This window comes from Gouania willdenowi, chromosome 7 (genome assembly GCF_900634775.1).
Source record: "Gouania willdenowi chromosome 7, fGouWil2.1, whole genome shotgun sequence".
NCBI lineage: Eukaryota > Metazoa > Chordata > Actinopteri > Blenniiformes > Gobiesocidae > Gouania > Gouania willdenowi.
Window position 1 is genome coordinate 26,195,849 of NC_041050.1, and position 25,040 is coordinate 26,220,888.

At 38.5% G+C, this 25,040-nt stretch overlaps 3 protein-coding genes across 4 annotated transcripts in view; 1 reads left to right on the forward strand and 2 right to left on the reverse strand.

The window, feature by feature from the left end:
- The window catches only part of wrap73 (WD repeat containing, antisense to TP73), a 28,358-nt gene extending 26,239 nt beyond the window's left edge, over window positions 1-2,119 (forward strand). Inside the window, exon 13 of the mRNA XM_028453189.1 lies at window positions 1,781-2,119. Coding sequence (XP_028308990.1) covers window positions 1,781-1,893 — 113 coding nt within the window. The 3' untranslated portion in view covers window positions 1,894-2,119. The remainder of the gene's footprint in view (window positions 1-1,780) is intronic.
- Window positions 1,487-24,685, reverse strand: LOC114467124 (succinate dehydrogenase [ubiquinone] iron-sulfur subunit, mitochondrial-like). 2 transcript variants are annotated; one of them, XM_028453192.1, is made up of 9 exons: window positions 24,540-24,685; window positions 22,589-22,722; window positions 22,430-22,515; window positions 20,818-20,954; window positions 20,614-20,730; window positions 20,448-20,549; window positions 19,071-19,193; window positions 18,886-18,976; window positions 1,487-1,497 (listed from the first exon to the last, which is right to left on the reverse strand). In XM_028453192.1, exons 1-8 carry the CDS (start codon window positions 24,597-24,599, stop codon window positions 18,896-18,898), a joined length of 840 nt encoding a protein of 279 aa, XP_028308993.1. In that variant the 5' UTR covers window positions 24,600-24,685; the 3' UTR covers window positions 1,487-1,497; window positions 18,886-18,895. The 2 variants fall into 2 exon arrangements, with proteins under 2 accessions (XP_028308993.1, XP_028308992.1); XM_028453191.1 differs by lacking the exon at window positions 1,487-1,497 and having other exon boundaries at window positions 18,526-18,976.
- On the reverse strand, window positions 6,379-16,965 carry tprg1l (tumor protein p63 regulated 1-like). Its single transcript, XM_028453190.1, has 6 exons — window positions 16,638-16,965; window positions 16,453-16,544; window positions 14,300-14,350; window positions 11,898-12,023; window positions 11,657-11,810; window positions 6,379-10,975 (listed from the first exon to the last, which is right to left on the reverse strand). Exons 1-6 carry the CDS (start codon window positions 16,872-16,874, stop codon window positions 10,781-10,783), a joined length of 855 nt encoding a protein of 284 aa, XP_028308991.1. The 5' UTR covers window positions 16,875-16,965; the 3' UTR covers window positions 6,379-10,780.
- Window positions 24,686-25,040: the final 355 nt, after the last annotated feature.

Genomic DNA, 25,040 nt, shown 5'->3' on the forward strand with positions numbered 1-25,040 from the left:
CTACAAACTCAATACGGTCTAATATATACTCTAAGTACCATTAAGATGATTAGGATGATGACCGTTCTTCCCACTAAAGTAGCTTTCGAAGTTTCCCATGATGCCTTTGGAACCTACAATGACATAAACCTGAGGCTAAACATCTCCATTGATTCTCCACGTTTAAAACTTCTGAAAGCATTTTAAGCGAGAAATGACCAATTTGAAAATCAACATGTGGTCGTTTGATCTATAAAACTCACATATACTCATTTTATTCTGACATTTTGGAGATTTTAGGTGACCCGTCATTGTGCTACTGACAAAACCTCTGGTTAACTTCAAAACAAGAGCCCCATTTACAAAAGCATTAAAAAACTAATGAAAGACAAGAAGAGATGCTTTTGATTGAAAAGGGGATGTTTGATTTTTAGCTTTAAGTTGGTCCCAGGACGATTTTTATATTCCACTCGCAATGCATCATGCCGCGAGTGAGTATGACTGATGTGGCCACTGTGCACACTTGTCCCGATATAGTATACCTGGGTATTTCTCAGGTACTGAATCTTTTTTTACTGTCTAATGTGAATGCCCTACAAACTAATTGGGACGTCAAACTTAGTATGAGTAGTACGTTAGTATGCCATTTCAAACAACCTTAAGGTGCGTTCACACCACATGCGATTTCAGCGATTCTGGCAACTAGTTTACACTTAAAATTAATGTAAATAATGCAATGTCAAGCAAACTCCCTTCAAGTAATGAATTGAAAACTTTAACTTTTCAAAGCTGTGTCACGTCATTCAATCTGCAATGATTTTTTTCCCCACGTCACTCCCTCGGTCGGAGAAAGGTAGCTATGTCTGCAGAGCCAGAGGCTGCACTGAGAAGGCTGGGGCCAAAATGAAAGTGGCATACTCCTTCTATATGCCTTTTTGACTCAAAGTATATTTTGAGTGAACTCATCCTTTAGTAACTCCGTAAGTTCAGCATTTAAACGTACTGTAAGTACAAGTAGTGCTGTTTATGACAAGTGCTTCAAATGTGTGGCCGTGCTGTCTCCGGCTCTGCAGACATACTATTGCCTGGTCGTCAAGCATGACTTTGTTGAAGCAACTCATCACAGGCGATTTAAGCAACTGTAGTCACTGAAGTTGTTTGTTATGAACTAGGCACGCAACAATAATATATTGAACAGTTCGATACGGCATCCAAGATTTAATGCTAACATTTTGGCGCATAGGCTCTGTGCTTGTCTCTCTCTAAATTGGTGTTGCCTGTGTGCCTTTTTGTGCCTGTGAGTCAGTGTGCAGGGATTATAAAATCCCGCCACGTAAGATTATAAACCAATCACAACGTGCTAAATTTTGGTGACACTGACAATGCTATTTACTTTTAGCTTGTTAGCTGTGAGGAGCAGCACAAAATTAAGAAAATTTAAGTGAAGTTCCTGCAGGGATGGATATCTGTCACTTTGTGCTTGGATATTGTTACTGAACTAAAATGAGTTTGACAGCCCTAACCAATGTGGGAAAACAAGCCAGAAGAGGCAGTAAAAAATAATCAGGCTACAGTTTATGGATTTCTATCAATGTTCATAATTAGTTTGATGAATCCAACAATCAGTGGGAGGGTTTGAAAAAGTCTTTTAGATTTTACAGATGGCAGTCCAATCAAGCATTTGTCAACAGGACATAAGTAGGATGTACTGCCTATATCTTGGTCCCAGATGACACGGCACACCTCCAGAGCTTTTGTGTCTTGCAGGTGGTCATAATGTTGTGGTTTCCTTCTCCCTCAGGTGGCTTTCAGGTACAGTCCTTATTTTGGCACTGCAGTGGAGAATCCCTGATCCTACTGGGAGAGGAGCAGCTGTGTCTGTGTTACATGGACACAGACCAGCAGGACCAGTAACACCATGCTATAGCAGGTCCCGTTTAAGAAACTCTGTGACGGTAACTGGGACAGTAAAGTCTTTAGAAACAATAGGCTTAGAATGTAGCTCAAAACACTGTGACACTGTCAAATATTTGTAAATTGAAAACTATTTCATTGTTGTTTTTTTAGTATTGCTTTTATTGTCAATGTGTTTCTATGAATTGTGTATTTTAATATTTTTTAAATAAATATTGTCAACGCAGTTGCTGAAGTGTACATTTCCAAATGTTCGTCACTTATCACACTTGAGTGTGTCCGTGTGGCTTTAACTGAAGACATGATACAGTTCATCACTTGACCTTAAATGTTACTTTAAAGGGGCAGTATTATCAAAAATTTACTTTATAATGGTGTTGCTACAGTGATATACATCCCTTTAGCCTCATTCATTGGGTCAAAGTTGAAAAAGTTGTTTCTTCCCTCACTCGTTATTCCACATTTTGTAAAGAGTTAGCTCCAAATGGGCGAGTTGGATTTTTCTCGGTAGGTGATGTCACCTAGCGCAGTGTTTTTCAACCACTGTGCCGCGGCACACTAGTGTGCCGCGAGAGATCGTCAGGTGTGCCGTGGGAAATTATCCAATTTCACCTAATTGGTCTAAAAAAAATTTTTGAAAACATATTAATTATTATCTGCAAATAATATACCATTGTCGAGTGTCCGTGCTGCAGTAGTGACTAAAGGTGCGTGCACACCGAACGCGACGGAAGCGATGCCGTTGCCTTAAATTGTCCCTGATCGGTAGTTTGCACATAGTGGTGCTTTTTTGTCAGTCCATCATTTCATCGCTCCAGCGACGCGATCACTAGGGAGCTGTGTGTGTGTGTGTGTGTGTGTGGCCCCGGTAACAGGGTAGAGACAGAGAGAGAGAGAGTGTTGATGACGTCTTTTTTTTCCCTTCTTGCTCCGTGTGTGTGTGTGTGTGTGTGTGTGTGTGTGTGTGTGTGTGTGTGTGTGTGTGTGTGTGTGTGTGTGTGTGTGTGTGTGTGTGTGTGTGTGTGTGTGTGTGTGTGTGTGTGTGTGTGGCCCCGGTAACAGGGTAGAGAGAGAGAGTGTTGATGACGTCTTTTTTTTCCCTTCTTGCTCCGCTTCTACGGTTAAATGATCAACTTAACGGAGATATTAAAGGATGACTTCACTCAGAATGTGTTTGATCAGTAGTTACTGTGGTTTTAAAGAAATTTACCGCTTTAATTTTGAACCTGATACTTTGAGGAAGTAGAACAGCCTCCGCTGCAGCCGTCAGCACTGAAGCGGGAGCGGGAGGGAGGGGCTGCTGCCTCCGCTCTACAGACAGTGGAGGACGGGAGATATCGCTTCACGTCGCTTAAAAAGTTAAAATTTTTCAACTTTGATCATGCAAGTCGCGTCGCTGAGGGGGGGATAAATTGACGTTGCGTCATTTACATTGATTTTTAATGTAATCGCATCGCTTCAGTCACTTCAGTCGCGTTCGGTGTGAACCCACCTTGAGAGCGTAATCATGTAAAACTCTTCCAAAACACTAGGTGGCAGCAGGTAGCGAATTTCATTGTCCGTTGAGACAAGAGAATTAGTGAGGCATGAAAGTGACAGCTGGCGGTAAAAGCATTGTGGGTAAGCGAAACTACGGTGAAGTTTTTGAAGAGGAAAAATACCAATTCCGAACTGGGCCCTGGACAAAATTCGGACCCAGAAGAAGGCCCTAGTATGAGTGGAGGAAAGAAAGCAAAGACGGTGAGCTCGAGGCAATACAGCGAGAGTTATGTTTCATTTGGATTTACTTCCACCGGGGATGCAACGACATCGATCCCGTTGTGCTTGGTGTGTGGCGAGAAGCTATCCAACATTTTTGAAGTGGACATGTTAAGTGCACTTTTTATTTGAAAGAAGAAATACAAATGATGATAAAGTCCTTTATTCTTTGTGTTTATTTGATTCCTATTCAAGACACTTTGATGAGAATGGCTATATTGTTAATATAGGCTACAGAGTATCATTTTTTAACATGTTTGGCTGGTGGTGTGCCTCGTGAATTTTTCAATGAAAAAAATGTGCCTTGGCTCAAAAAAGGTTGAAAAACACTGACCTAGCGGAAACTCCTCCTCCTGACAATCCTGGCTCCTGCTACCCTATAGAAGAATGTGAGCTTCTCCCTCTCAAACTACCTCACAGCTAAAACAAACACTGTGGTTTAATATACATTGTCATATGTACAAAGCTACACTACCGGTCAAAAGTTTTAGAACACCACACTTTTTACAAAAAATTATTCAATTTATTGTGTCATTGCACTCAGAAATGAAAGCATAGAACAAATGAGCTATTTGAGTTGAAAAAGAAATCATAGAATCCATGAACAGTACTGTTCACCTGATGCTCATGAGGGTCTGGTACCACAGTTTTTTCACTACTTTTAAGCAGACAGAAGGGGGTTGTGAGCGAGAAAAGTTGGAACACCTGTAGGAATTAGTATCACTAGCTTCCAAGGCTGATTGAACCTTCATTGCTGCGGAACAGCTTTAAATTATTAACCCACTTTGTGTTCCCTTAAAAAGGCCTATTTGTATAATTCTGAAATGTACATTATTTTTCAGTTTTGGGTAACCTCTGGTCGTTCAGTTCTTACCTTTGAACCATTTCAAGCTATTCATTGGACTTGCACGACTTGAATTGCAATAAATAACTGGAAATATTAGGGTGTTCTAAAACTTTTGACTTGTAGTGTATATCCACGAAATGTGTTCTCTGCATTTAACTCCTCCCTGGGAAGCAGTGGGCAGCCACGGTGTAGCACCCAGGGAGCAGTTATAATCAATTCCATTTTTAGTATTCGTTATACCGCCTTGTTTCGCCTTTGAGATGATCTGGGTATTTGTGACCCAATGCGACGGAGCGGTGGGACCAAACAGTGGATTATCATCTTGAATAGACTATTCCTGTAATAAGTAGTGGAGAGGATGACAAGGAAGAGACGTAGCAGCTCCGGTGAGTATTTGAAACGGCTAAAACAGCTGATTGACTCAAACAGTGTTTGTCTGACTCACAATCACAGTAGCCACTTAAATAGCCATGTGTTTTACTGTAATGTGCAGTTTTTTGGCTGAAAACAATAACAATTGTGTTTGTATAGCTAAAGAAAATTGCTAGTGATCAGCTATTGTGTGGAGTCGGCGTCTATAGACACGCCTACTCATAAATATGCATACGTAGGCTCCAAAACAGCCCGTTTTTAGAACTGCTCAGAAAGTCACTTTTCAGAGGGCTCAAACTCTGGAAAACAGGCAAGTTTAGGGAAAATAAACCTCAAATACTATGTTTTTAGAACAAATGGAGATGGGTGAAAAATAGCATGATACTGGACCTTTAAGTCAACATGGAGATTTCAACCATAATATGTCCTGAACAGGTACTGTATGAAATACATTAATTATCTCGGAAAGAAGTGTATTTGTTGTAGGCGTTTGAGAGGGGATGGTGTCCCCCTTGTTAGAAAAATGACTAAAATGCTTCCCTTTGTCAACCTGCCATCCCCTGTGTCTGGGCAGAGCAGGGATGCTAAGTTGATTATGTCCCTAAGTAACGGTGTTAAAGTTAAAATACAATTTGGACTGTATACAGTAGTACTTGTAATCCAACATTTATTTGCATTTTTTGAATTACTTGTGTCAATTATCATTTGCAACCACAACTCTCCGGTTACAATCGGCCGCTACTGTTGCACAAACTACTTTTCTCGCATGAATCTCCACTGCATGAGATTTGCAACACATTTTGCGAGACGTCTGTAACAGATTTGTGCTTGTAGAAATGCTGGATTACAAGTTTGCAGCTTTCATTGTATTTGTGTACATATCAGTCTACACATTTGTGAATATTTTTTCTAACTTCACCTTCAGATCACGCATGTGTGAATATTTTCTACACTTTCACATTTTTTTCCCATCATTTGTGACATGAAATTTTTCACTTGTGTGGATTTTTTATACACAAGCTCACATCACATTCTACAAGCTCTCACATTTTGCAACATATCTACCTTAATAAATGGTACTTGTCTCCTATGACTACAACATTAATAAGTGTGGCAGACATGGTATTGTAGCTATAGTTTGTAGAGATGGATGGCGGTTCAGTTTAAATCAATAAATATTTTAATTTATCAACAGGCCTGCTTTGTCATTTAAACTTTAAAGGTTTGTGTATTAAGTTTTGTGGCAGTTTTAGTTCCACGAGAAGCATTATTTAGAGTTTTTAAACTGTAGCCTGGTGGGAAACAAAGCTTTATGTTGATACCATTCCTTTTTGTATAGAATGGATAAAGTCAGAAAGCAGGGCCAAAAGAAAGAGGTGAAGGAGGAGGGTTACAAGATGCATCCCCCCTTTTTTTAAATGCGTACTGGTTGTAGCAGTGGTAACATTACCCACAACATGTAACAAAAATACACTTTTTACAAATCATTTTTCATTCATTTTCTTTTATTTAAAAATCAAGCAACTTCAACATGCAGGATTCATGCAGAGGTGAAACACAGAACATTTTTTGTTTGAAGTAGCAACTTGCAACTGTGTTAACATTTTATGTAGAAATAGTAAAGTCACGTTCTGGGCACGTCTTTCCCTGCAGCTTTGGTCATTCAGAAAATACAAACGCATACACTCACATTGCATAACACATCTCTACAAAACACTGAACAGTGAGTAGTACACGGGCGGGTCAAGGCCATTGAGCTACTAGGGATGAATAGACCAATTTGACATTTCAACTGTATGTGCGAGAATTTGCAGTCAAAGGTCACAGTAACCAAACTCATGTCTTGACATCGCATTTACATTGGTTGAGATTCGTGAACGGTGAAGTTGTTGGTCCTTGAAGCGCCTTAGGTTAATATTCCTGCCCACACTGCCATTAATGACAGATCAAACCAAACGGCACGTATGCACTCGTGAAATGGAAAGAGCAGAACCTGAAAAGAAATGTGGACGAGAATGTTAATTAAATGTACGATATTGTGATGTGTTAGCAGGCATAAAGGATCGGGGGGAGGTGATTCAGGGAAGGACTGTGATTGATCACCGTATTTTCTGTTCTATTGAACCCCTGATTGGCTGCATTCCATTAATTTAGCAATCTATGAAAAATCCATGTAAAGGCTGCACCTTCACATAGGCTTCATTCTATTGCCTGATGAGGGTGCAATTCAAGCGACTCAGCCAATCAGAACGGGCAGGTAGGCAGACTGCTATACTTGTAAGTATAGCAGTCTCCTTCTTTAATGGCTATTTATGGTGAGTTTCTACTGTAACCACACTGATACACCACTCCATTCGTTCGTTCTCACCGTACATAACTACCCCATGAGCGATCACGTCAAAGCTGGACTCTGACTCAGAATCTGGACACGATTGCTCCTGTAAAAATGCAATGTGTGGTGATTTACCAACTTTATGCTGTTGTTTCCTTCTATTACAAACTGGCTTTTTACTGCATCCAGACTGTTGCAGCGCTCTCTCTCTCTCTCTCTCTCTCTCTCTCTTTCTGTGTCAGTTACGTATAAGCTTCTCCATCAGCCTCAGGGTCCTGTGCGTGATCGCACCTGAACAAAGCTTAACGCAGTGATTTGACAACTTTATCTCATTTATTATTTCCTACTATTAAAGACTGGCTGAGATATCTTACATTATAAACCTTATTGTACTTTTTATACGCTCTTCTTACCGTGAATGCATATGAACCAGCACCACTCCCCGGTGCAGAAACTTCCATTTATTACCGGCATTTGCTTTTTATTTAACCAAACACCCTATTTTAGGCACAAAAATGATAATGAAAACAAATAATGTATGACTTGACTTTTATCCGTCTGTGTTGTTTGAGTAAAGAAAGCCGTTATGTGTATGTATATATGCAATATGGGCAATTCATTAATAAAGTAAACTGCGGTCTATAATTGATTAACTAAACTGTATTTAAAAAAATAAATGGAGTATTATATAAAATTATCATTATGTACTATAGTGCTTGATACATTTTATTGCAGTTTTATAGCAGCATGTTTACTGTCTGTAGGATAAATGATTAATTTGGGAATGGTTAATAATTCGGTTCAAATGGTTTTCTATTCTGTTCTGGTTTCTATTCTAATGAAATCATTTAATGTACTGTTTAATATATTGAGTACTTGCTACATTTGATATTTGCTAATTGTCATATTTCTCTGACCCGTTTAATAATTAATGTTTATTAGATTTAAGTATAGTTGTATAGTTACACTGGTGTTTGTTTAGGATTTTCACTTGCACAAAATAAATAAGGAAAATAAGCTAAAAAGCCTCATTATTTGGGAGTGAATCCCAGCAAGAAAATCTTCAGGAGTGTGGGAACTGTGCATACTGGAAGGTAACACTTAACAGATATGTTGTCATAAATAACTTCAACTCAGTGTTGGGGTATTTACTCAAAAAAGGTATTCATTACTAGTTACTCGTTACTTCTGTAAATTATTGTGAGATTACTAGTTACTGCAGTTCCTCTAGAACACTAGTTTCATTACCAATATTTTAAGTGTAGTGCGTTCATTTACTTTATTACCCAAAAACGTACAGTAATATCATTACTGTAACGCTGTACTTTATAACGTGTTACTACCCCATCACTGCTCAAACTTGCGAGATCATTTTTTCACCATGGTGAAGGTGGTTTGTTTGTTGACAATGGACAGATATTTAGCTAAAAGTGGTCCATTTTTTGACCAAAGTGGTTTGAATACTTTTAAAGCTCTTTGGTGGCTGGATTGGCAGTGGGATTAGACATTTCAAAAATATATGAACCCTTTTGGTCAAAATAGGGAAGCAATTGAGCATTTTTAGCCAAACATCTATCAATAGTCCAACATCAAACTAATCTCTTGACTTTTGATCTCAAGCAAGTTCATTTTGTCTTCTTTTTTGAAATACATACAGATTTCATTTATTTAGTTTTTCAGGCAATCTCCTGACATGTTTCGACTGGCAACTGCCAGTCTTCCTCAGAGGTGGTATGCTTTGATGTTTCCGCACGAATTATCTCATAAGGAAAGGTGGTTTTCATGTGTCCCTATGAGTTCTTGTCTGAATAAACGAAACCGTAACATATATTTAAAAGTGCTGCTCGTTCATCCTTTCATTTTCAACAAACTTTTAACGTTCAACCTTGACATATTTGTATTGCTGCACTTTTGGTGCTTGGAATCGTCGTTAGTTTGTTTTTCTCCGGTATCTGCCATTTACCGGGCTCGTATTTTGGTTACTGTGACCTCCCACCAGACCCCACGATCCACTGCGCAGCTGAGATGTGGAATTAGTCTATTAAACAGAACAAATCTCCTCAGTGATTAACTGTGTGTTAACATGACACTTAGACCTAAATGTAGTAATAGAGATTGTATTCTCTCCTTTTCAGCTCTATCATGTTCCCTCAAACTGGCTTTTAGGATCCGACTCAAACCCTTGGCTGCTTTCCTATCACACTGTTGTTATCCTGAGATAATAAATTCCTCATTTTAAAAATCATAAATAATAGATTCATTAATAATTGTAAGGTGTAGAATTATTCCGTGTCGCACTGCAGTAAAACTTTTTTTTATCTCTTTGGTTCATTCATGTTTGAGAGGAAATGAAACCTTAATTCCTTATGAGTAAAAGAAAACCAACAGCAAAAGTAAACACTTTATTGTAAACCCATGGGCAAAAAATCCTTTGAAGTTTGTATGAATGGAATTATGTTATTGTAGGTCTGATTGTTTAAAGCTGCTGGGGACGATAACTAACATTGTTTAAACTGTAGCTTTTATCCACTACTGATGCCAGTGTTCCCCCATAAACTGCCAAAGTGACATTTCTCCCATTTTCACCAATTGAAAGTTGTTGTCAAAAGAATGGCGGATGTTGATATTTTGGTTTTTCACTGAAACACCCGAATACTTCAGAAATCGGAGTGACGTCTTATCCCGAAGAAAACACTAAAGAAAGCATAGACTCACAGTCTACCTTGTCTGACGAAGAGAAAAGAATGGCGTAAAAAATAAAGTAAAGACACCTTTCAAAGAAACTTTTCCACTTCAGCAGCATCTTTGCATTCTTCCACAGGACTCCAAATCCCACAGTGCAATGCGAGAAATTGGGAACACGATAAACAAAGCAGGACAAAAAAGACATCAAGCAAAGTACATTGGTGCCATCTTTGCATTTTTCTACGAGACTCCAAATCCCACAATGCAATGAGCCAAACCATTCCAAAGTTCAAGTCACATGACCATTTGACATGACGAACAAACTTGCAAGCGGCAATTTCAACCATTGACTAAATTCTCCCATTTTTTGGAGGAAATAACATTGATTTATTGATTGACGAGGCCTACGCTATGTTTTATCTGTTTTTAAAAAAAAAACTTTACTTATTGTCCCCATCAGCAATAAGCTTGTCAATGCAGCTCATTGGTGAAATTGATAATCACACAAGGAATAATAAGTGCAATAAATTAAGTCTTTTTTTTCATGTTTAGGTAATAGTCTATACGTGTTTGTTCTTTTTCTGTGCCATTTAATGAATTAATTACTTTTGAAAAAGGTCAATAGGATGGAGCCATTCTCGAGTTTTAATCCACTTTATGATCTATTTCATGGAAGATCACTCCAGAAGGAAATGAGTCGCAGTCGCAGCTTTTTCTTCTACTCATCCTCAGTAAAGACCGAGCTTCTCACCTGTATCTCAGTAAGGAAGTGACGAGGGCTACAGAAAACAAAGTCCATGCAGTTGTGCACATCCTGTCCCCACAGCAGCCTATGCGGTCCTCTGTGGTAGCACAGACTCATTTAACATCATCATCTAAAGGAACTGCACCATTTAGAAACCAATTTTGCCACGTGTAATAGAATAGCCCAACTTAGCCTCGTTGTTGATGAAAGACATTATTCCCAGATAAGTCTCGATGAGCAGGGGTCGCTCCAGGATCAGGACGCCGTTAGCCCGGCCTGGGATCGGGTAGTCCTTGTGGGCTTTTTTCACCGCCTGCACCAACTGGGTTCTGAAGTTATCCAGCTTGGAGGAGAAAAGGGGAAGATGACACCATTACTTTCTAAGACATGCATATACAAAAAATACAAATAAATCAACAACCTTAAATTCTTCTCATACTAGGCCAGAGATGGCTGACTGTTGTTACAGTGGGGTTTTTATGCCTATTTGTGTTTTTGGAGTAATTTTGAATAATTTTCTTATTGCATGTTTTTTTTTAATATTGTCCTATGTTTTTATGGTTTTGAGTGTTTTGTTGTTAATTTGTGTATTTTTTATTGTCATTTTGTAAATTTGACATCTTTTTTGTCTTTTTGTTGTCATTTTGTGTTTTTGAAATCATTTGTGTGTCTTCTTCTTGTCCTATATTTTATCGTTTTTGGTTAGTTTGTGTATTTTTGTTGTCATTTTGTGTGTGTTATTGCATTTCCTAGACAAGAAATCAACTAATCATGCAAATCTCATTTAATTAGATGTGTAATAACGATCTGTGTTTGCCTTGCCTTGCCTTCATGGTTTGATAAGTTTTGGGAGTTCTTTTAGCTTCATTTGCTTTTTTGTGAGAAAATAAAAACAGCTTTGTAAAAAGAATATGAGGCCAAATTTAGCATCTATTTGGGCTTCCAGCTTATGATAAAGGTTGTACTGCCCTGCTACAGGGCCAAACATTTCACATGCCCGTTGGTTTAATCCTAGAGCTTCTACCTGGCAGAGCGAGGCCACCTTCTCGTCAGCACGTGCCATGGGATGCTCTGTGAAGGTAGCGTAGGGCATGTCTGTGGACCAGGGGTTCCAGCGGTTAAAGAAGGAAGCCCGAGGACGTTTGTCCCACTGGACACGAATCCCAAAGCCTTCTCTCCTGTAAAACCCCACAGAACAGTGAAACTCTGACACACAATCAGGGCTCTGTCTTGGATGTAAGCTGCTGCGTTGTTGGTTCACGTACTTGTTGAGGGATTTTGGTGGAAACTCAAACTCGCCCACTGAGATGGTGTCCACCGCATTAAGAGAGATCCGGATGACTTGTTGACACAAAAGGTTGATGAAATCATACTTGCACACCAGCAGGGACCTGCACAAAGTCAAAAGGTGTTACACTGCATCCAAAGTTGGATACATTTCATTATACACAATCGCTATATCGAGAGTAACTAAACCTCGAGGTTTAGGCTTGAAATCATTTTTTAAATGCCTTGATTATGGGCGGGGCTCTTTCTAACAGCCGTTAAAGTGCATTTTCAATGTTAGAAAGTAAAACTTAAAGTTAGGACTGGCACTTAAATGTGTTAATTGCAATGAATTAATTACAGAAAATAACGCACTAAAGAACCCATAGTTAATTTATTTATTTTTGCACTCCAAACAGCGTGGAACTGTTCTCATTTCACAAGTTCCAGGCAGACCCATGATACTGATGCACAGTCTACACAATACAAGAAACAGGGTAACCTGAGCAGAAGTCGCTGATGTTTCGTGGGTGTTATTTTTAGTTTAAATACTTTCAATTCAACTTTATTTAATTAAAATTAAAAATTACAACAATAGTCAATAACACTGGATGGAAAACAAAGTCCAGTTGTGTACAAATTGTGCAAGAAAGAGTTTTCCGGTCACTGGAGCTCTGCTAGCCTCCACTACCACCACAATGCTAAACATGTTGCGGCTAGCACGAGCCCTCGGACAGTGCTAGCTGCAACATGCTCCGAGGAGATAGTGTCTCTACTCCACACTCAAGATGACAGGGTTCAGAGCCAAAATGAATAAGTCTATGACTGTTAAATCAACAAACTCACTGGATGAATGATTGTAGTGGACAGTCAACCACTCTCTCAAGTGCTGCAACAGATAGCATCGTCTGACCCAGTGGTTCTCAAACTTCTTTGCCTCAAGTACCCCCTTTCTCCTTTTTCTGAATCCAAGTACCCCCTTTGTCTGACTAGAACATATTGCTCAGAATACTTTGAAAAAACAACTATAGATCATAATGATGGAATTGATGGGTGATGACACATTTCTGTGGAGGAGCGCCCAATGGCTGCACGCCTGCGCCCCCCAGCAGCTGGATATCCTCTCCCCCTCTTCGCCCAGCATCCGTCCCCTAACCCTGCCCCCGAACCCACCACCCACCCACATCTGCCCATGTGCTATATGGTTATCGTTCATATAGGGAATTCAGTACAAAACCTGCCTTTTTTCCTCTCACCTCTCCTTGTGTTATGATCCCATTTCTCATCTAAAATGATATCTTGTTGCTCTGTAACATGTGCAAAGACAAATAAAGCTATTCATTCGTTCATTTTAAAGATTCTAATTTTCTAAATAAGTGGAATGAAACCATATTTAGTGCCTCCTGAAGAGATGTATTTATCATTTTGGTCATCTCCTGCCTGGTGTGAGACAAATATTATACATTCTATTATCTATATTATATGTATCTCAAGATCTTTTTCATCAGCACTTATCCAACATTATAAATACCTGTATTTTTAAAGTTTTCATTTGTTAATTTACCTCTCTCTCTCAAGTACCCCTGTAGTGCCATCATGTACCTCATTTGAGAAACACTGGTCTGACCCAACTTATGAACTGCTATGCAGAAAGACTATTTCAAACTAAATTCATCAGCTTCATCAGTTGGTCTGTTTGTTTCATGCCAACTGTTTTACAATGTTCAGTTTCCACTTCTCTGGAATGAACTGATTTTTGATTTAATACACCAAAACAAATTTGTTTTATCAAAATAACAAACACAATTTTGTAGTTTAAGCTCATTTATTGCTTTCATTGAGTCAGTCATATACCAAAATCCATTTAAATTGGAAAAACGTTGCTTCTTGTGTCAAATGCTGTTATGCAATTCATTTAGATTAATTCATTACAAAGTCTCCAATGAATTGGATAACTTTTTTAATAGAGTCCCACTACTTAAAATATACATGCCTTGATTGCACATGAACTGGACCTTTTCCTTTAACTGCAAAGTTCAAAAGTGCTGATGAGCAGGAAGCAAATATTACACTCCCAAATGCAGGGGCGGGGTCAGCGTGGGCTGCTAGTTGGATGTGCTACGAGCTTTTACAGGAGGGGCGGGGCCAAAAGTGGTGGTTTGTGATGAAAGAAACCACCAAAACATCATTAGTCTCCATTCTCATTCAATTGCAAAAATTGTATTGTAATAGCCGGGTTTCAACCTCTAGAGGGCAGTCGCTCTTACATTTTTACAATAAAATACAAAAAATATTAATATTTTGGTGAAAGTCAATCAACAACACTACTTCATACCCAAATAGGGCAGTTGTGACCTAATTGTTTTCATCTCATTAAATCTGTACCGTTAGGTTTTCTCACCTATCTGTGATCAGCACCAGTTTCTCCTTATCGTTGTTCCAGTGGTCGACTCTGATGAAGAAAACACACACAACTAGCATGAGGACTAAATTTGTTAGAAAGTTTGTAGAATATTGTTGAAGACTTGAACTTTAACTTTCAATATCCCACGTGGAAAGCACAAAGTTTAAAATGGCAGTAAGTCGATGATCTTCACTTCAAAAACAGTTGAAATTGCAGCTAATATTTTCAAATGTTGAATGTAATCTATGGGAATATTGTTGGATTACTTGTAGGACATACTGTATGTATGTGAGATGTGTGAGACATCGGAACCTGAACTTTATGGTGATTTACACCATCACTCGTGTTTTCCTTGAACTAAATCCTCATGTGGGCCACAGTTAGCTTTGAGTTTGACACACCTGTAGGGGTGATTAATCAGCTCAATGTATTTCATTATTTAAGTATTGATATGATTACAAACTGATTTTTGATTAGCAACAATTATGGATTAGATTTTATTTCTGATTATTATGTTCCAACATTAGGCTGCAGAATCATCTTAATCTTTTGAGTAAAACCTAACAGCACTTCCAATATTATTAATAACATTAGTATTAAAATATCTAAATTAGCAGAAATCATCTGGTTTTATTACAATTTAAAAAAAAATTAATGATCAATTTTTGGAAATTTAAGAATCGATTCATAATCATCATTATTAAAATTAACGATTCATCGATTATAGAATTTTTTTCACCACCCCTACTGTTCTATACCATAGATTAATCATGAGCAACTCGTGGAGCGAGGGCTTACACGCAGCCTTCTGAATCATTTTGCGTGGACTCTAAAGTTAACAAGGTGACTGCAAAAAAATATGCAAAAAATTACAGCAAAATACACAAAAAGGACAAAATCAGAAATTTTATTGTACATTTTAAAAGAAGTATTATTTTACATTTCTACACCCAACTGTTACTGAGTAAATTATTATTTTTTTGTTTTAAAATTATCAACCTACATTGTAAAATTACAAAAATAAAAATGGCCAGACAACAATCAAATGCGTCACATCATAGCCGACCAATCAGATTAAACGTAATGCGCCGCGCCAAAACAGCTTTGAATGGAGGTTCTTTTCTCTCTTTTAGAGTTCATAAATGTAGCTATACTTAAGAGCCTCAAAATGTAAAATATACATTATATATATATATATATTGGTGTTTTATTTTAAAAAGAATTGCACATTTTGACAAAACTTTTCTTTTTTTATACAGATGCCTTTGTGAAAAGTAAATTAAGGTCCTATTGTACAAGTTTATACATGAGATATTTACTGTATGCAAGGGAACCGTGGCAAGATTTATTACCAAAGTTATATGCATGGGGGGGTGAAATTAACTAGTAACTTTTACTTTGAATACTATTTAATTGAGCTACTTTTTATTTGTACTTGAGTATTGTATGTATGACTTAAACTTGAGTACAATTTCAATCAAGTAACAGTACTTCTACTTGAGTAGGATAGATCAGTACTCTTCAGAGATGACAAGTAACTACTGTACTTAGTAGTTTTTTCTGGTGTCTGTACTTGAGTATTTATTTTTTGGCAACTTTTTACTTTTACTCCTTGCATTTCTAAGCAAATATCTGTACTTTCTGTTCCTTACATTTTAAAACAGAGCTTGTTACTTTTAGAAGTTCGAAGATAATATCGCAACGTAAAAAGGAGTTAAATTTTGGCAGTTTGAGCTTTTTTCTGTTAGGCAGGTCCCTTAGTTTTATGGTTAACATTTTCAAGTTTTTTTTAAAATGTTAAACTCAAAGCTGTTCTGGTTTTAATTGAGCATTTGCCTTTTTTTTTTTTTTTTTTTTTTTTTGTTCCTTTAAAAACCCTGTCTTATTATTGAAGGGGACATTTGTTTTACTTAAGTACATTTAGTAGCATGTAGTTTTTTTTTAACTTTTACTCAAGTAAGGGAGCAACTTCAACACTTTTAACAGTCATTTTTTATTCAAGTATCCGTACTTTTACTTGAATACTGAAAACTAGCACTTTTGCCACCTCTGGATTTAGGTCACTTTTTGTGTCTAAAATCTAAAGATGCAGGAGGACAACATTGTAGCTGTGACGTGTGAAGGAGGAGCACAGCTGGTTCTCTCCTTACTCTGCCAGCAGCCACACACTCAGCACCTCTCCATCCTCGGACGGCAGCGCCACGGTGCGGATGTCGCTCACAGCCTGCTCGATGGTCCCTGGCTGAGAGCAGCAGCACACACACACACATACGTCACTTCCTGCTTTCTTTAAAGCGTTCCATAAAGCGTTCAGCAGCCGGACATGCACACTCACCCTGAACACGAAGTAGTCCTTCACCTTGGCCTGCATGGTGGGGTTGTGGACGTGGAAAGGCGTCAGCGTCTGTAGCGGAGGGCAGCAGGCCACGGAGGCTGCGCGTCCCAGGCTCCGTGCGCCTGCCTCCGGGGGGGTGAAGGCCACCTCCACCCCGTCCTCCGCCTCCACCTCCGCCGGGTGGAGGACCGCTGCGCCCGGGCTGTCCGGCTCCACTGCGTCGTTGAGCTGAAGCATGTCTGGGTGTTAGAGCAGAGGACTGGGCTCGCCCATTGCGCACTGGATGCTGTGTTTGGATGGTGAGGGGGTGGATGAGGAGGCAGTTTCCTATTACTTCACTTCCCCCCTCAGTGATGTGAGGCTCTTAAAGGGCCGCACTGATTTAATCCAGCAGGTGTTTCTGTCTATAAAAAAAAAAAAAAAAATTCAAACGTAATTCACAATTTAAAACATATATATATATATATACACAGTAGACTGTTACAAGCAGAAGCAAAAATACTTATACGCCCAACATAAATCATAACATTCAAGTTACCTTTCTCAATAATACACACAAAAGAAAAAATGCAAGCATTCAACAAGTTTATTTGAGTTGCCTTTTTTTTTTTTTTTTTTTTCAAATAATGTAATGTACATACAGGTGCTGGTCATATAATTAGAATATTATGAAAAAGTTGATTTATTTCAGTAATTCCATTCAATAAGTGAAACTTGTATGTTATATTCATTCATTACCCACAGACGGATACTTTTCAAGGTATTTCTTTTAATTTTGATGATTATAACTGACAACTAATGAAAATTACAAATTCATTATCTCAGAAAATTAGAATATTACTTAAGACCGATACAAAAATAAGATTTCTAGAAATGTTGGCCAACTGAAAAGTATGAGCATGTACAACACTCAATACTTGGGGCTCATTTTGCCTGAATTACTGCAGCAATGTGGTGTGGAGTCGATCAGTCTGTGGCATTGCTCAGGTGTTATGAGAGCCCAGGTTGCTCTGATTGTGGCCTTCAGATAATCTGTATTGTTGGGTCTGGCATCTTCCTCTTCACAGTTAAGGTCAGGCGAGTTTGCTGGCCAGTTAAGAACAGGGATACCATTGTCCTTAAATCAAGTAATGGTAGCTCTGCACTGTGTGCAGGTGCCAAGTGTTGGAAAATTAAATCTGCATCTTTATAACGTTCAGAAGCAGGAAGCATGAAGTGCACTAAAACTTCCTGGTAGACAGCTGCGTTGACCTTGGACCTAAGGAAACAGTGGACCAACACCAGCACACGACATGGCACCTCAAATCATCACTGACTGTGGAAACTTTACACTCGACCTCAAGCAACATGGATTCTGTTCCTCTCCTATGTTCCTCCAGAATCTGGGACCTTGATTTCCAAAGGACATGCAAAATGTACTTTAATCAGAGAACATAACTTTGGATCACTCAGCAGCAGTCCAGTCCTTTTTGTCTTTAGCCCAGGCGAGACGCTTCTGACGCTGTCTCTTGTTCAAGAGTGGCTTAACACAAGGAATGCTACAGCTGAAACCCATGTCTTGCATGCGTCTTTGCATGGTGGTTCTTGAAGCACCACATTTTTGAATGGGTTTTGTTTCAGAGGAAATTCAACTTTGAAGTACAGGCCCCACATTATCACAAGTTCTGATGGGATTTCGTCCCATGTGAGAAAATTATAGTTTAGTTTTTATTAGTTGACATAGTTTTCGTTCCCATGCATTTTTTTTAATTAGATGACGAAAATTTCTGGTCGAACAAAATTAACAGTTTATAAGTATCTCAGTTTGAGAAACACTAGAGCGAGGAGAGGAGTTGTTGCCATGATGACATAACATTAACAAATGTAAAAACCAAACACTTTCATGTGATTGTTTTCCATCCATTTTTATGTTGTGTGTAGTTTGTGGCATTTTCATCTTTAAACATTCTTAAATATTGAGGATATCTTCATGTCTTTATAAGCAAATAATTTAGTGTAGTTCAACAGAAGCCATGCATTTTTAATATGCAGACAAAAAGTACAACTGTGGTCCTCTATGTTGCAACAATATATACACATATTCCTTCAGCTTTTGTTCCTCCTGTCAACCGTGACTCGCTCTCACTCCATCACACACACACAATCACTGTTATCACAGAGTCACTCAAAGTGCTGCTGATGAATTGAAGGATGTAGTAGCTCCTCCTATCCTGACAGTTCACATTGAGGTATCTGGGGTCACTTTAACTCCTCCGTGTTCATGAAGCTGCTGCTTTTTTCTCTTTGTAGGTCGCCATCATTTTCTTGATCTCTGCGATGGCCTTTCCAGGATTCAGCCCCTGTGAAGTAGAGCGTTAGACGGTCAGCAAATCATTCACTTCTGTAGTTCTTACTTTGTCTGAAAATGTGGGAAGTTAAAGACTGATGGGGAACCTTGGGGCAAGTCTTTGTGCAGTTCATGATGGTGTGACAGCGGTAGAGGGAGAAGGGGTCCTGAAGTTTGGACAGACGCTCCTCAGTGAACTCATCACGAGAGTCGATCATCCATCGGTAAGCCTGTGGGGGGATCACATCAGAATATCTGCCTCTGTGTCCTCCATCAGAATCAACAAACACTGGAAACTTTAGATGAAACCATCAACATGCTGTTAATAAGCATGAACCTCCACATTCCAACGCTTCGGCCTCCCAGAGAGGGACGTAAGCCCAGAGCTTTTCTATCTAAACCCCGTATCAAAAGTAAGGCTCACTACGTTATTTAACGTGGTCTGCCAGAGCTTAAATCAATGACCGATCTAACTCCAAAATAAGAGTTGATGCTTATGTAAAGCAGTGGTTCCCAAATCATTGGTCTCTACCCTCTGGGGATCGCGAGCCGCCGAGTGGGGGTCGTGAGATGATTTCAAGAATGCTCCTCAGGAGGCAATGACCACAGATTTACGGCACTCACATTTACACGTCACTTTACTGAAACCACAGAAAAGGATGGATTAAAGTATTTGTACAGCTTTGTTTGTTGGGGAGAAACTGTTGTTTTTTTTTTTATTTATTATTTTATTTCATCAATGAAAATGCAATAAGATTGCCGTTTTAAAAACATTTACACTGTCTTACCCCCAATTTCCACCGGATGTGTAACTGCTGCGTATCTGCCGCAAGTGCCTCAACCCTAACTGCTCCCCGGGTGCTACACTGTGGCTTCCCACTGCTCCTCATGAATGAGTGATGGGTCAAATGCAGAGAACAAATTTTGTGTATGTACCTGTACATATATGACAAAAAGTAATTAATTAATTATAGCTCTAGGTTTTGTCCCATGTCTTACACTAAAAATATATTATCTTATCCAATTTGTTCCCCATCCCTTGGTTACCTTGTTAGGCTTAATGAAAATATATTAATATTTTTGGTGTTTTTTTCTGTCTGAGCCTTTTTTCTGTCAGTATACCCATCAATTTATTATTTTTTTTCAAATGATCCTCAAGAGAACTCACAGATAGTGGGAAAACTATCTACATATGTGTAAGCCATAGAACTGTAACATGGTTCAACAGGTTTGTGTTTAATCAAATTGTAATTGACAGTTTTTATATAATTTCCATGCCAATTACAATGACAAAGTCGATTATCAACTACAACTAAATTGTGAATACAACAGCAACAGATATTTTTCCAATTCCAATTATAATTTAATATAATATAATTTAATAATAACTTGAATTAATGATCAATTACGTGATTACAATTAAAATTGATCCCAACCCTGGCCACCTTAGTGCTAAAAATGAGTTTTGACCCTCTGGGACTCACCTGCATGAGAACAGCAGGTCCCAGGTATTTGTCTCCATTCCACCAGTAGCTGGGGCAGCTGGTGCTGCAGCAGGCACAGAGGATGCACTCATACAGGCCATCCTGTGGAGGTCAACAGGGTCACACATCATCGTACTCCAATGCAGGCAGAGCGTGATGAACGTACCAGTTTCTGCCGGTCCTCCACAGACTGGAAATACTGCTCCTTTCCTTCTTGGTTGTTATCCTTCTTTTTCAGGTAGGGCTCGATGGATTTGTACTGTGCGTAGAAATTGCTCATATCCTTAGGAAGTAATAAGAGAACAGTTCATATCTAATGACCTAATCGGACTGTTGTTGGAATTCTTGTTGTTTTAGTGGCAGGACTTACAGGCACCAGGTCTTTGACCACATACATGTGAGGGAGGGGGTAGATTTTAGTGGCTTTGCTGATGTTTGTGTCAATCTTGTTTAGACACGCCAGCGTGTTTCCTCCGTTTATATTCATGGCACACGAGCCACAGATACCTGAAGACACAGAAACTCTGCATCAGTCATTTAAAACACGTTATTTAGTAGTGATGCACCAGAATTACACCCACCGAAAATTTTTGAAACACTTTTCCCACCGAAAAAAGCAGACAGAAACAGGATGTTGTAAAGACGCAAGCAGACAGTGCGCACGCTTGTCTTGAAACGGGCCAACTTGTCCGCCGACTCACGGAGGGTCTGCATTTCAATAGAAAGTGTCTTCTGAGCAGATTTAACGGGGCACGTAAGTGTGTTTTATGTTTCTGTGTCACGCCAACACTATAGTTACGTGTTGCCCTCTGTCCACACGGACCACAGCATGCGTCTCAGCAGTAGAATCTGGTTTCAGTTACTACTTCACAACGGTACTTGGTCTGCGTTATAAAGATCATTACTTGGATGGGATTAAACCAGCGCACACAAGAAATTATGCACAGTGTAATCAAAGGCACATGGAGACGCTTCGAAGCCTTTTGTGTTTTAATGAGAGAACATACTGTATTTAATATGACTCTCTTTCAGCAGCTCAGTCAGTTAAAGGCCTGCACAACATTATTTAAAGTATTATGAAAATTTCACTTTATAATGGTTTTGCTACAGTGATATACATCCCTTTAGCCTCATTCAGAGGATCATAGTTGAAAATGTTCTGGCTCCCTCCCTTGTTATTCCACATTTTATAAAAAGTCAGCTCCAAACAGGCGAGTGTCATCACGGAAACTCCCCCTCCTGACAATCCTGGCTCCTCCTACCCTAAAAGAATGTGAGCTCCTCCCTCTCAAACTACCTCACAGCTAAAACAAACACTGCAATTTAATATAGAATATACATTATACTTGTTGTCATATACAGTATGTAAAGCTACATACATCAAATTTGTTCTCTCCATTTAACCCCTCCCTGAGGAGCAGTGGGCAGCTACGATGTAGCACCCAGAGAGCAGTTACAATCAGTTCCATTTTTAGTATCAGTTATATCGTCTCCTTTGACATGATCTGACGCATTTGTGACCCAATGCGACGCAGCGGTTGGGCAAAACAGTGGACTATCGTCTTGAATGGATTATTTCTGTAATCAGTAGTGGAGAGGATGACAAGAAAGTGACGTAGCAGCTCTGGTGAGTGTTTGAAACAGCTGACTCAGCTGACTGACTCTGCTGCTGATGTGATAAACACACACAGTGGAGCAGCATTTGTCTGACCCACAATCACAATAGCTGCTTAAATAGCCATGTGTTTTACTGTAATGTGCAGTTTTTTGGCTGAAAACAATAACAAGAGTGTGTGAATAGCAAAAGAAATTTGCTATAGTGATCAGCTGTGGCATGAAGTCTGCGTCTACAGACGCCCACTCATTTTCTGATTTTAGTTTCAGCCAAGAATTATCATGTTAGTGCATCCCTATTATTTAACCCTTTGCAACACATTAGCATCCCCCTGAAGTGTTGAATAAGAACCAAACTTCAGTCTCACCTTCACGACAGGATCTTCTGAAGGTGAGCGTGGGGTCGATTTCGTTCTTGATCTTGATGAGGGCATCCAGAACCATGGGACCACAGCTGTAAACACAACAGCGTGTCAGTGAATGCAGCAGTGAAAGCAGTAGCTCAGCTGATCGTTCTGTGTACTCACGTGTTCAGATCAATATCATACGTCTGCATTCGTGGTTTGTCACCAGCCGTGTCGGGATCCCAGCGATACACCTGGAACTTCTTGATCCTGGGCTGAGGAGCTGGAGCTGCTGCAGTCTGGGCGTGTCGCACCATCTGTGCAGCAGCACGTAAACAGACGTAAAACAGAGATCACACATTGTGTCATGCCACATAAAATGAGGGAATAATCTACAAAATGACAACCAAAGTACACACAATCCTTCCAAAAACACACAAAATCACCATAAAATAAACAAAAATAAGCAAATAAATATAACATCAATAAATAAAATGTACAAAACAACAACCAAAAATACACAAAACCACACGACATAAAAAAATAATGTACAAAATGACAACAAGTGAACTACAAAATACAGAAAAATAACAGAAAAATATACAACAAAAATACACAAAACATGAGGGAATAATATACAAAATGACAACCAAAATACACACAATTCCTCCAAAAATATGCTAAAAAACAGGACAAAATTTGATTACTTATTACTTTAAAAACAATTAAGGTGACTGCCTATAAAATACACTTTAAAAAGAGAAATAAATAAGATGACAACAAAAACGCAAAATGACTATAAAAACACACAAAATTTCTTGAAAAATACACAAAATGAGAAAATACAAAAAAACAACATAAACAACCAAAACATACTTCAAAAACAGAGAAATAAAAAAACCAACAAAAATGTACACAATAACCAAAACACATAAAATGAGAATAATAGACAAAGTGACAACAAAAACACACAAATCTGAATAAATGAAACGAAAGTAAAAATAAAAATAAATATGTAACATAATAAATTCTGAAAATAAATATTTAAGCATAAACTAATAATAAAATAATGACACACTATTGCACACAGTAACAAAAATACGCACCATGGTGAGACATCTCACAAAATTTTATGAAATAGAACTGTTTGTCCTTGTCCCGAAAGTAACTTTGACAAAAGTTGGCCTGACTGAAATGTCACGAGTGGAACTAAATATATAGCTAAGATGCAAATTCACCGAAATGAGCTTTCATGTTGGTGCTTTCAGTGAATTTGCCAGTTAGCTAAATATTTAGTTTAACCCACGACATTAAGATTTAACATTTAGATTTAGATTCAATATTTATATTTAACATTCATATTTAGATTCAATATTTAAGATTTAGATTCAAATTTGAAAAAGAAATATCACAAATTTCACAAATATTGCTGTTAATCTGGTCAAAAGTAACAAAACAAAAAAAAAAAATGAAATGTTTTTAAAACGTGGTTTTGTTGCTAAATGTTTTATTTTAGCCTTATTTGACCCTAGTCAATCACATTTTTTGGCCCCCACTGAAATAATTTTATTTATTATTATTATTATTATTATTATTATTATTATTATTATTATTATTATTATTATTTAACAAGTACAGATCCAAACAAAAAGATGCTGTGATAAAAGTTGCTCATTTCTGGACTGGGTTTTGTCCTTTAAAGCTGCTTTGTGTAACAGTGTGGCTCCCTCTTGCGGCCGTTTTGGTTAACTGCATGTGAGATGTTATATCACATAGATGTCTAGGTTACCTAACACGGACTCTTTCAGGATACAAAAAAACACACACAGCGAACTAAAGCGGACTATTGCTGCACTGTTGAGCTAGATTAATGTGCGTTTTAATGTGTAACACAAACAGAAATACTGTCGTCATCCATCAGTTTAAAAACGAGTGAGGATTTTCGAAAAGCTCTTCACACAGTGCATAAAAATGAGCTTGATTCACTTTAATATTTGAAATGAAATATAAATTTTTGTAGACATTGCATTGACACTATAGACTACACTTTGGTTTCACTCAAAAGAGATGAACAGTAATATTGTATTAATTAATTAATAAGTATTAATAAGTACATCCGTTCTCTCCTACTCACCACCACTATGCCACAGTTCCTCACAGCCAGAACATTTCGACCGAGACAAACCACCGACATCTTTGACCCTGGATATGTTTTTAAAGTGTTGATATTAGCTCACAGACGCTCACTGACAGTCTGTCCCCGCAGCCACTATACATTAACCACAGGCCACGCCCTCTCTATAAGCTACGTCAGTGATGCTGCCTTCACGTACAGCCTAAAAGTGTGTTAAACTCTTGAATACTATAATATTTGGCAATTTCTTAATTTTTGTGGATGACTTAAATGCATAGCATGATCTTAATAAAAGCCCGTAGAACAATCCTTGCACTAAATTAATTTACAAAACAAGCTTAGGAGATATTTAATGCTACTGCCTGCTGTAATTTTTCTAACATTGACAGGCCGCAAAGGCAGCGCATGAGGCAGATTCTTTCACAACTCTCATTGAGCGTCACTCACGGTCAGTTACATGAATTCAAGCTGATGTTAATCACTGGCATATAGGAGCCGGTG

Coding starts and splice junctions, on each gene's coding strand:
- LOC114467124 (XM_028453192.1), bottom strand. CDS start 24,599: ATGTCGGTGGTTTGTCTCGGTCGAAATGTTCTGGCTGTGAGGAACTGT. Junction 20,550..20,613: donor TGGAGGACCGGCAGAAACTG/GTACGTTCATCA, acceptor TGACCTCCACAG/GATGGCCTGTATGAGTGCAT. Junction 18,977..19,070: donor GCACAAAGACTTGCCCCAAG/GTTCCCCATCAG, acceptor TCTACTTCACAG/GGGCTGAATCCTGGAAAGGC.
- tprg1l (XM_028453190.1), bottom strand. CDS start 16,874: ATGCTTCAGCTCAACGACGCAGTGGAGCCGGACAGCCCGGGCGCAGCG. Junction 14,351..16,452: donor AGTGTGTGGCTGCTGGCAGA/GTAAGGAGAGAA, acceptor TTTCTTCATCAG/AGTCGACCACTGGAACAACG. Junction 10,976..11,656: donor AGGTGGCCTCGCTCTGCCAG/GTAGAAGCTCTA, acceptor TTCTCCTCCAAG/CTGGATAACTTCAGAACCCA.